General features: G+C 42.4%; 1 protein-coding gene across 1 annotated transcript in view; it reads left to right on the top strand.

Annotated features, from left to right (window-relative positions):
* SYT10 (synaptotagmin 10) overlaps positions 1-12,687 on the top strand; it is a 68,631-nt gene that overhangs the window by 27,730 nt on the left and 28,214 nt on the right. The window contains exon 3 of the mRNA XM_075940230.1: positions 1,068-1,621. Within this exon, the coding sequence (XP_075796345.1) occupies positions 1,068-1,621 (554 nt within the window). The remainder of the gene's footprint in view (positions 1-1,067; positions 1,622-12,687) is intronic.

Consider the following 12,687-nt stretch of genomic DNA (forward strand, 5'->3'; position numbering starts at 1 on the left):
AACATGATTTTGGTTATCCGGATGTTCATGTATCATGGGTGTGGCCAAGTTTCCCATGTTCCCATAAAGTTTGCTTACAGCCAGTAGTCCTGACTCTCAGTGTTCTGTGCTGTGATTTAGCTCTAATTTACCCCTAAATGTCTTCTGAGAGCCCAGAAAGCAGTGGAAGTGTTGGTAAGGCTGCTAGACAATATTGACCTTTTGTGGTTCTGCAAATTCCCTGGTTCAGCGCTGCTCAGGTCCTGAGGGTGCCAAACTAAAGAGGTTTAACCGGTAGATTGCATAAGGCCTTAAGTATCATGAAAGTATTATACTGCAATCCAAATTAGGGGGAATTAAAAATAATTTATTTTGGTACTGCTAAGTGAATTCATCTCCTGACACGTTATAAAGTGAATAGGAAAGTAGGAAAAATGGGACATAAAAATTGCTAATTAACCTTGATTATCTAGGATGAAATGTTAACATTTAAAACACCAATTGAGAACATAATTATAACCTCAATCCTGAATGAATAAATCTTCACAGGATTAGGGCCTAGGGCCCAAGATTTACAGGAAGTGTTGTTCATGAGTTATAGGCCAGCAGTGATTTTTCCTGTTCAATAAGAATATACTAATAGCCCAGCAAGGTGCTAAGGAACAATGTTAGAGCTCCTATTTTATGACCTATAAAACCAAATTCCTGGCCAGTACTGATTATTAAAAATATCACATGGTACTTATCATAAAAACAAAGGTATTAATTTACAATGTTGTTTGAGCTGTACTGGAGTTTGGGGAGTCACATAATTTCTACTACAGTTTCAGGTGCACATTTTTCTAAAAAAGATATGTGTTGTCTTGCTAGGAAATTGGGTGTTCTTTGGATAAGAAGTTTCATTTCCACATGAAATTATGTTGTATGCTGTTAATGGTAATTTTTAGTTCAAGATTGGATTTCCAAAATAATATATTTGTTTTTAAAACCAAGCTTTGGTTTGTTTACAATATTTGTTTGTGTTTTCATTTGGGGAACCTCCCTACGTTTTCATGGAGATAATGAAAACTAATTTTTTGTGTATGCAGGCATAATTCTTTCAGGAGGCACTTGCCAAGGCAGATGCAAGTGTCCAGTGTTGATTTTAACATGGGGACAGATCCAGTTTTACAACGGGGTGAGACAACAACCAGCATTGGGCGAATAAAACCTGAACTCTACAAACAGAAGTCTGTTGATTCAGAAGGCAAGCAAGAAGACGTGAAAATCTGTGGGAAACTTAACTTTACTCTCCGGTATGATTATGAAAATGAACTCCTCATTGTTACCATTGTCAAAGCCTTAGATCTACCTGCTAAAGACTTCACCGGAACTTCAGACCCCTACGTTAAGATTTATCTTCTTCCAGATAGGAAAAAGAAGTTTCAGACACGGGTTCACAGAAAGACTTTAAATCCTGTCTTTGATGAAACCTTTCAGTTTCCTGTAGCCTATGATCAGCTCAGCAACAGGAAATTGCATTTCAGTGTATATGATTTTGACAGATTTTCTAGACATGACATGATTGGGGAAGTTATTCTTGATAACTTTTTTGAAGTCTCTGATCTCTCCAGGGAAGCCACTGTGTGGAAAGACATCCACTGTGCCACCACAGTAAGTAATGTGTCCCAAAAGTGTTCAGATTGATTATATTTTCATTTCTCCTTTGTACTTTACAGAAAGTGTATACTGTCTGTCATCACAGATTGAAAAAAGAAAAAGGAGTTGCCTATGTTTTCTTTTGAGCATGGAAAATAAGATGCTTGGGAAGCCGTGAAATGTAATTAAAAATAACCCTCTTCTGGGAACTTAGAGTTACCCTCAAGACACTCTATAGAAATGGAAATTAGATTTATTAATTAAATCAAACACTGCTAAGTGTCACCCTTTAATGGGAACAATTACTATTTTCCTGTTAGCAAAATATATGTACATTTCTACTTTGTCCTTCAAAATGTTCTTGTGCTAATATGCCACAAAACCACCATAGTATATAATCAACAGTCTTTCACATGCTGGAATCTAAATGAAAAACGAGATGAAGGTTAAGATGGTCCAGTGTCTAAAATGATTTCTAATAGTTGTACATAGGGTATTCTATATGAAAGGTCTACATATTTTGTGTTGCTGATATATACTGTTGTTACCCGATGTTGATGAAGACCTACGGGGGAGCATTTGGAAATGAAGAGAATGGGTTTACTGTTTCAAGTGGGAACTGCAGCCTGTAGAATCTACCTTTGAACAGTCACAAAAAGTTGACATGCTGCAGCTCTGAAGAAACATTACCTCCCAACCTGATCTTTTCCACTCAGAAGTCAAATTTATCTTTTCCACTTTGAATCAGATAAATGGTTTCAGAAAACAATTTATCCGAGAGCCTACTCTGTTCATACAGAAACTTCCTATTATCTTGTTGTACTGTGGGTATTTACGGAGCTCTGAGCCATTGTCTCCACTAGCCCTGTTTCAGTGTGAGAAGGGCTGCTGCCAGTGCTGCAGGCAAGATTTACTGGGTCTAGGAGATGAAACACAAGCAGGACTACAAGCAGAGCACCCTCACAGGTGAGAGCTCTGCACCATCCTCTATGTTTTTTCCTTTCTCCCAAAGAATTCACCCTCTTATCTTGTCTATCCCCCATTTATTATTTTCCTCCTTCCCTCTTCACGTTGATGGTCTTGGTGCTCTCTTTCCACCTGCTGTTCCCCCTTAGCTCTGCTCTCCACTTGTTCCCTTTTTCCACACACACCCTTTTCTCTCTACTCCCTTTTCTTTCATCCTCCGTCTTTTCACATCTTCCCTCACTTGTGTCCTCTTTGCCCCTGTTTTTCCCAATTGTCAGTCTCCCTTCCATTTTGCGCCCTTTCCAGGATCTCAGAATAGCCATGGGCAGCTCAGAGCTCCGTTTCAGGCTCTCTTCACCTGCTGCTGGCTCTCTTCCACAGCAGCAGCTGCTAAAGCCATCACCACCTCAGCTGCTCTTGCTGTTGTGTATAGTGAGATCCTGTGTTGCTCTATAAAGCAGCACTGTCCCACCACTTGAGATACCAATGAGCACCAGCATCTCACTCACAGGAGTGGAACAACCATCTCGGCTACCTCCATTGTCCTCTCTGTCATCAGCTCCAGTTGCTACAGTGTATAGACTTTAAAGGTTCATAGTAACATAAAGGGAGATGACAGCCTGGAAGGGGGAGGGGCTGGAGCAGTGAGCACACCACGCCAGCCCCCCACCCGCAGCTCTCAGCACCACCTGGAGCATGGTGCACTCCACCCACAGCCCTTAGAGTTGCCTGGAGTGTGCCATATGGCACTCCAGCAGTGATGTAAAGGGCTAGGGCTCCGGACCCCAGGATAATTGCCTCATTCTCTCCATCCCCATCAGCAGGCCTGGGTATCATTAAAAATATTTCTTGGCTGAATATGAAACTGTTTTTTTCATTATTGTCTTAGTCTTCTTGAGTATACTATTGTGTTTTTAGACATCGGTTTTTGAAGGTCAGTCTGTTTCATAATGACAATAACGCTTTGCACTTTTACAGCATCTTTCTTGCAAGGATCTTGAGACTAATTAATTGTATGAGTTTAGGAGGGTTTGTTCGTCTGGCTCCATCTTCTGTACAATAACCAGTGGAGTTAAAAATTAAAATAATTTTAAAAATCATGCATATGCATTTTAATTATTTCCTCCTGAACAAAGTAATTATAGTGACTGAAAGTTGAAGCCAGAGCTGGGATATGGTGGAGAGCTCATGCGAGTTTCTTAGGGGGGTGGATTGGCTGAGGTACAGACCACAGGCGATTGCAGGCATGCCTTCTCTTTAATGTGGGCAGACAATTCCTCTTTTCTTTCTCTCCAACAAACAAATGAGGAGGGGGGGAGGGGAAATCACCCTCCCCTTTATTCTAACCACCTACAGAATGGGGCATCTCTGGAATGGTAGCATTGGGCACTGCCAGATTCAAGTGGATGGCCATGCTTTGGAGGTTCTAGCTTCAGGGTGCAACTTAGTGGTGCAGATTTGGGTAGGATTTGGGGACCTACTTTCTTTCTGATCATAGATCCGATATCAGTGGCTTTGAAGAGTTAACAGGCTGCTAGCATATTTCTTTGGCCTGGCAAGTACATGAAAGAGTGGATCTTATGTGGGAAGGATGATTCAGAAGGCTTGCCTTGGACCTGGGTTCAATTCCCTGCTCTTCTGGAAGCTTCATGGAGGATGCTGTGCTTTGTCTGTCTGCCCCAGTTCTACAGTCTGCAGAATTAAAATGGTAGCTCAGCTCAGAGGACTGGTGAGCATAAGTAGATTGTGAGGCATTCAGAGGCCATGGTAATGAGTGCTATTTGTGTTACCATTGGATGTATCTATTTACCCTGTAATTAAACCCCTGTGGCTGGCTTGTGTCAGAAGGCTCAAGCTCATGGGGCTATTTGGCTGCAAAATTTCAGTGTAGATGTTTAGTCTCAAGCTGAATCCTGAACTCTGCGATGCTCTAGGGAAGGGTCTCAGCAGGTCTGCCAATGTGGGGTGAGGGGAAGGCACAATTGCTCTCGGGCACAGCAATTCAAAAAGCCCCACCCCCTCTGCAATTCTGTCAGCCCCCTTAGTTTTAGACCCTGAGGTGGGCTGCTGGAGAGCAGTAGCTACTGGCCAGCAGCCCAGCTCTGAAGCCAAAAGAAACAGCATAGAAGCCAGCAGCAGCATAGAAGTAAGGATAGGATGGGATGGTATTGACACCCTTACTTCTGCTCTGCTGTCTGCAAAGCTGGGCCCTCAGTCAGCAGCCCTGCTTTTCAGCTGCTGAGGTCTGAAGCCAGCAGCGCGGAAGTAAGGTTGGCATAGTATGGTATGGCCACTCTTACTTGTATACTGCTGCTGGTGGGGCACTGCCTTCAGAGCTGGGCACCTAGCTAACAGCTTCCACTCTCTGGCCACTTAACTCTGAAGGCACTTAACTCTGGCCACTTAACTCTGAAGTAAGGGTGGCAATACTCCTGCCCCCCTAAAATAATCTAGTGACCCTTTTGAGTCAGGACCCCAATTTAAGAAACACCAGTCTCCCCTATAAAATCTGTATAGTATAGGGGCAAAACACACACAAGTCCATATTTCACAGGGGAAGACCAGATTTCATGGTCCCTGAGGAATTTTTCACGGTTGTGAATTTAGTAGAGCCCTTCCTATAGACAGAAGTGAAAGTAAGCTGGTACAGGCAAGTACGATGTACGGGTAAAAAAGTAGCTGAAACTGTGGAATTAGGCTGGCCTGGCCTGGTATGCCACACCAGCAAGCTGTTTATAGCCATTATAGCATATCAGAAAGATACTATACTGCCCTCAGGGCCTCCACAGAGCTGCCTCTCAGGAGAACAGAGCTGGGCACAGAGCTGGGAGTGGTACAGCAGCTGGAGGAGCAGTTGCATTCTGCTCCTTTTCCTGGATGATGCGGCCGTTCCCAGAGGAGAAAGGAGCAGAATCCCCAGCCTCTGTCAGGGCTGCTGCTGTATGGAGCTGGAGGAGATGCAGCTCCATGGAAGTGTAGGGGGCAGAGCTGGAGCTACGACTCCTTTCCCCACTGTGAGTAGCAGCAGGGAAAGGTGCAGAACACTAGCAGCTTCTCTGGCTGTTGTATCAGCTCCAGCCCCCGCTGCCCTGGTAACGTGGGAAGGGGAAGTATAGGGGCCTGGGGCTAGAGGTAAGATGGAGTTACATGGAGCGTTACGTGGTCCCCATTAGCTAGTGAGCCCTCAGCCCCTCTCCTCCTCCCATACCAGAAGAAATTAATTTTACTTTCACCACTATCTATAGATGATAAATAAAAGCATGAGTGCCACCTACCTAATACATTTGTTTTTGCATATTAAAATGTGAACGTTCATTTAGTCACACAAAAGGTAAATTAAAAACAGCTGACTTCCTCTTCTAGCCAACTCTAACAGGCCATTAGAGATTCATACTGCTGCTGATTTCACAAGCAAATCAGCCGATGTAGCAAAAGAAACATGCTGTAATATCTGAATAAGTCAAAGCATGTTCCTCTTGAATGTTGAAACAGCAAATACCCATGTCAGTAGCAAATGGGATGCAAATGGTCTTTTAGACCTTAATTGGAATTACAGCTGAGATACAAATATTAAGATCCCTTTACATTTCCAGTGAACAACCAGGGCTTCAAATTTAAAATCCCAGGTATCCATTGGCATAGACCCCAATCCAGCAAAGCACTTAAATATGAATTTAACGTTCACATGCTTTGACTTCAATGAGTGCATCAAGTTGTTTGCTGAAATGCAGCCCTAAGGATTTTGAGAGATCATATATTTCATGTTCTTTGAGCCTTTAGATCAGGCAAAAATGCAAATCTATTTATTTGCTAAACCAGGATCTTTTCATTCTAAGCTTTTTTCGGTGTCTTTTTGAGCAGACTAGAATGTCATACCAAATGGTGCTACTGGGAGAGACATGCTAAAATGCTTGTGGCTGAGAATTATTGCTGTTCTTGACTGCTGACAGTAGTACCACTTTCCTCAGCATTGAGAGACAAACCTACCTAATTGCAGTGCTACGTTTATGGTGGTGGTATCTTGCTTGGTGCTAATGAGCCTCTATTTTACAATTTCAAATCATAAGTGTGCAGTTTAGGAAATAGCAGCTGTGTTGAGAGCTTTGGTCATTGAACAAGGCACTTATAACTATGAACACAATTTCATTTATAGCAGTGGTTCTCAAACTTTTTGGCCTGTGGCCCACCAGGCTCAATGCAAAACTTTCTGTGGACCACCAGTTGCTAATGGAAACTTGCTATTAATTACATAATTACTCCTAAACTGTTTTGCTAGTGCCACAGCTAGGGAGAATGGTCTAATTTAACCAGTAAAAAGGACATATTAATTTAAATTATTAAACATATTAAGTGCTTTAACTTTCTCGTGTTAGCTTTTCAAACTTCATTTCAAATAAAGTATTAATTTATGTCCAACAGAAAAGGTTCCCATGTTTTCTTTATTTATGGCAAAGGTGGGGAACCTTTTTTTTTTTTTTTTTTTTTTTTTTTTTGGTAGGGTACCACTGAGCCACAGAAAAATCAGCTGGGGACCACACAAGTGAGAAGCAAAAAAACCCCAAAAAACATCCAAAACCCCCCAACCCTCACTGATGTGGCCCTGACTGAGACTCTGACACTCCAGCCCCACTGGAGGAGGAGAAAAGATAGGAAGGACTGCTGTTCAAGGCATCCCATAGGCCAGACTTACTTTTCTGGGGTTCTAGGGTTAGTGAATGTTATGCCCCCCACCCTCCCGCCATGTTCTGGGGTGGGGACAAAAATGAGGGGTTCAGTGTGTGGGATAGGGCTGCCAGCAAGAGGAATGGGAGTTCAGTATCTGGACATGAGGTGGGGTGTTGGAGGGGATGAAAGTGGGAGGTAGGTGCAGAAGCAGGCTGGGAGTAGGGTGTCTGATGAGAGAGAGGGGGCAAAAGCAAGGGAAGGTGCAGTGTGTGAAGGTGCAGGGAGGGTGCAGGAGCAAGGGTGGGTTCAGGAGGATGGCTGGGGATGTATGGTCTTGGTGGGGGGTTGACTGAGGGGAAATAGTGGTACAGGGTGTGTGCATGATGGGGTGGAGGGGCACTTACTTGCCTTCACACCCTGCACTGCTCCACACAGCCTCCTGCTATTCTCATTGGCTGAATGCTGGCCAACGGGAGCAGTAGGGAAAGCCTCCAGGCAACACATCCACGTGCTGTTGTTTCCCCTGTGGGGGAGAGGGAGTGCTTCTTCCCCACGAGCCATATCACACAGCGAGGCTCAGGGCTTCCTACCCCCTCCCTCAGTGGGAAACTAGTGTTTGTGCTCCAACCTCATGGGGGAGGGAGGGCAAGGCTGGAGTGCCAGAGCAGTCTTCCCACTCCAGGGGAAAAGAGGGGGACTAGGTATGAGCTGCAGACTTCCCGGAAGGTGGCCATGGACTACTAGTGGTCCACGGACACAGTTTGAGAACCACTGATCTACAAAATTGTACTAGTGCAAATACCCTGTTTCCTAAGGGTGTTTCTAAACTACAACCCTCTGCTGATAGAGGGGTGTACATTAGGCACATCATGATTGGAAATGAAGTGGAGATTTAAATATCCCGCGCTTCATTTGAATAGAAATAGCCGCCTCTTTTTGCCGATACGGCACTTTGCCGGCAAAAAGCGGCAGTCTAGACAGGGATCGGTTGACAAAGAAAGACTTTTCCTTTTGTAAACCTCGTTGCACAAGGCATAAGGGATCTGGCGTAAGAGAATGTGCTTTAATGGAAATGGATTTCCTCACAAACTAGTCATCCCATATTAGTGATCAGCAGATAGTTTCAGACGTTGACTGTCTGGAGCAGAAATAAGGACCTTACTCGGTCAGTACTACTCCAGTTCTTATATTTCTCTGATGCTTCTTTCCCCCTTGATTTTCCCTATGTTCAGGTTTGTTTGTTTTGAAGGGTTTATTACCTTTGACCAATGAGTCTAGGCATGCTTTCCAGTACCCAGGAATAATGCCTAAAGATTTATTGACACTGTAGGTGATTGGGAGCCAATCCTAGGTCTGGATCTGGGGATTGGTGTGACACTCTCCAGATGAAGGGTGAGTGACATCTCCTCAGGCTTTCAAGCCTTACCAGGGCCACCTTTCTTCCACAGACAAACTTTCTTGTCCTGTTCTGCAGACAGAGACTTCCCCTCTGTCCCTTGTTCTTCCTGGAAAGACACCTAATTGGGAATAAGATTTCAGGTGCTAGAAGGCTCTTGGTTCTAGCAGACACAGGCATAATGGTGTCCAATTGTTGGAAACCGAAGCTAGACAATTTCAAACCAGAAATGAAGTGAACGTTTTAACAGTTACTGAAAGAATAGCAATATGGTGGATTCTCCATCTCTCAAATTCTTTAAAACTAGATTGTATTGGAGAGTTGTGCAGTAGTTCAGTCAAAAGTTTTGGTTTGATGCAGGATTCCTGGGTGAAATTCCATGGTCTCTGTTATGCAGGTCAGACTAAATTGTCCCTTCTAGCCTTGAAAATTATGAATCTAGGAATTACTACAATGATTGAGTGTTCCTGGATCCCACTAGGAAGTGCAGTCATTTTAAAAAGTGCAGTATTGACCTTCTGTACTCATTTTTACTTCTTTAGTTGTCACCTGTTGCTATTCATCTTCTGTAGCTTGCATTTTGTCCCTTTATTTTTTATATCATAGAATTGTTTTTCTGTTCCATGGCCTGTTGAAAAACCACAACTATTGTATAATAGTTTATTTATTATAAGTGCTTTCTTGTAAGTGCTAAAACATTTAAAAAATTAATGCAAATTTATCAAGATCAACTCACTTTGTTACAAGTTTTCATTTATTGTAGAAAGCATCCTAAGCATTTGGGTGAATGCTCTTAGTCTCCCCAAAATTGGTTTATAATTGGGTAAATACAATTTCAATAAATAGTCCAGTTTTGTTCATTGATTTGACTTATTTCAGTAAAAAAGAAAATGCAGCTTTGAATCACTTATGAAATATGGCTAAATACCTTGATCTCTTTTATTGTTCTTAAAAGATCTTTTATTATACAAACAGTTGAAATTAGAAATAAGCAAATGATTCAAAATAAAAAGTTTATACAACAAATCTAGCCTCTCTTTTCTTGTTTGCTAAGAAAAAAGAGGCTGGAGAGGGATGGCAGGAGACAAATCGCTTGATCATTGTCTTCGGTCCACTCTCTCTGGGGCACCTGGTGCTGGCCCCTGTTGACAGACAGGATACTGGGCTAGATGGACCTTTGGTCTGACCCAGTACGGCCGTTCTGATGTAAGAATCTACAAGCAGTTCACAAACATCTCATGTATGAATTACTCAAATTTTTTATTGAATATTTTAATCATAATTATTTTCCTTCTGATTGTTGACAAGAGATTAATTACCAGTGTAACCCCCTTTTTCCTCCCAGGTTACTCGGGAGCAGGTTACACTCACAGGTAACCCTATCCACCCTCTTGCTGCTGTCCCTTGCTCATAAAGACCATACATTGGCAGTGCCTCCATCTGGCTGGCCCTGTACACACTTAATGGTGTGCCTTGGAAGCCTCCAGGAATAAAATAATTCCAGCAATAATCTGGATCTAACGCCAGAACAACAACTACAAATCATAGACATCTAATAGATTACATTAGAATGAACAACCTTTACTTAACTTAAAGAAACAGAGTTTAACAGATTAACAGTGAATAGCATTAACAAAGTACACAGAAATAATTGAAAACTTATCTATCTGGCACGTGCACTGCCACCATTTATCCCACTCCAGAGTGTGAATTCCTCAGAACTCACAGTACCATACACTTGCTTGTGTAAGCGCGCTTGAAGATTTTGCAGCTGGAGTGGATTGTTCTAGTCTCCTTCTGTGTGCTAGATGCAGACAGAGAAGCTTCTAGCCACAGGTACAGCCAAAAGGCAATCAGAAGTAGCCTGCTAGATTCCAGTCCAAAAGGTTCTTAGTCCAAGTCTGTAGCTGCAACCTAACAGCTCTTGGACTGGATCAAACTCCTCCACAGCAGCCTGGCTCCTTTTTTCCCAAAACCAAAGGGAAGACTCCACAGACTGCTGAGCCTTCCTCCACACACATGGAGAGACTCAGATCCCAAAAACAAAAGTAACTTCTTTCCTGGTTTCCTCCAGGGCTCATGGGAATTGCAGTTGCTTGGGCTAGATTGCAGCACACAGGATCTTCCCAGAGAATAAGCAGAGGAATCTTTAGTGTTGACATTAGTAAGGGGACTACACAAGTATTTGGTATCTAAAACCCAAGCTATATGGAATAGTTCTAACTGGGCGAATAGCCATTTGTTATTGTTCTCTGATTGGATTAAAATTACTCATAGAAAGTATCTTATGGAAGTGAATGTTTAGGAGTTTCATTAATAATATCTGATATTCATTTGCAGTTGACCCATTGCTTTGAACCAGTAATTTGCAGTGAAAAAGGTGCCAGTGTTCAAGCAATTTTTTTACATTCAGAACTGATGCAGCAAACCCAGAGGTGCCGGAGCTATGAACTGCCATGCCCAGAGGTGCTGGGGTCACCCTTGGTGAACCTTGGCATAAATTAAGCAGTGCCTTGAATATTCTTGCCTCCACAATCATTGTCCAAAGTATTCATGGAAAATGAACATTGGAAAGGCAATTTAAAAAAAAATGTGAGCAAATATGCATGAAAAAGATGTCAAAATATTCACCATCCTCTAAATCAAACAAAGGGTATACATATAAATTAATCAGTTCATCAATACATCAGGAGCTTGCCTTATTTACTGAAATCTTCACTGGAGTACTAAAATGCTGGTTTCGTTTGAAAGGGAGTGAAGAATTTATGACTTAGCACTGGTATTTATGTAATATCTTTCATGCTGGAGCATCCCGTAACCAAGGGTGCTGTTTCAAGACAACAGGAGCTCTAAGTACCAGGACATGGATTGCTTTTCTTCCCATCCCCCTCACAGAAAGGGAACAAGGGGAAAATACTTGGATTCCACAAATTACTCCTCTGCCTCCTCCCTTCCCCAGCCAGGAGTGACAGGCATACACAGAATCCAAGTACTTTCTCCTCGCTCCCTTATAGTCAGGGGAACAGGAAGAAAAGCAAGCCACATCCTGGTACACACAGCTGCTGCCCCCTGCTCTTCCAAAATGACGCTCTTGCCCAAAACTGTTCACAAACCTTATATGACAAATGCACAAGCTACAAAAATACAGTAACCAGTGGTATATAGGGAAGCATCCAGGTGGATACTAGCACAGAACAGCTTTGTCCTTTCAACATTGGCTCAGCACATGTTGTGTGAACAGTTCTCTGAATCTCTGGATGAAATCTTGGCCCCACTGAAGTCAATGTCACTGCTTCCCATCAATTTCAAGAGGATTTCACCCTCTATATTTTTATCAGACTCCTTCTGGCCAAAAGCATGAAATGTATTCATCTTCCATCTTAAAATTAACTTTATTGTAGTTTTCCTTTCTCGGGCCTAGTCTACACTATATCTGAAGGTTGAAGTAAGATATGCAACTCCAGCTACATAAATTATGTAGCCAGAACTGATATATCTTACATCACGTTTCCACACTGTCCAGACAGTGGGAGTCTGACAGGAGCAAACGCTCCCGTCAGCTTCGCTTATTCCTCATGAGGAGCAGGAGTACCAGTGCCAATGGGTGTGCCCTTTGAGTTTGATTTAGTGTGTCCCCATTTGACCTGCTAAATTGAACCCTGGAAAATCAGCCTTAGCAGCGGCAATCTTCCACATAGTGTAAACATGCCCTCAGTAAGTAAACATAGTTCAGCTTACTGACTCTCCTGTTCCCCCCGATCTACTATGGACATTCTCTTTTCTCAAATTAATATGTGAGTTGTAATCTTCAGCCGGTTATAAAAAATGTATAATAGATGTCTTACTAATAATGTTATATGCAGAAGACCATTTTGAATGCTTGCATTAATTATAGAAAATATTGATTTTAATACAGAATTTTCTTTTACCATACAGTAAAAATTAGTTATATATAATGCACATATCTAGAAAATATTGATTATAAATAGACAGTTACAGTAAAATGTGCTGATAATTCTACGTCCGGGATAATGATGCATCCT

Source organism: Pelodiscus sinensis, chromosome 1, assembly GCF_049634645.1.
Source record: "Pelodiscus sinensis isolate JC-2024 chromosome 1, ASM4963464v1, whole genome shotgun sequence".
In the NCBI taxonomy this organism is placed as follows: Eukaryota; Metazoa; Chordata; order Testudines; family Trionychidae; genus Pelodiscus; species Pelodiscus sinensis.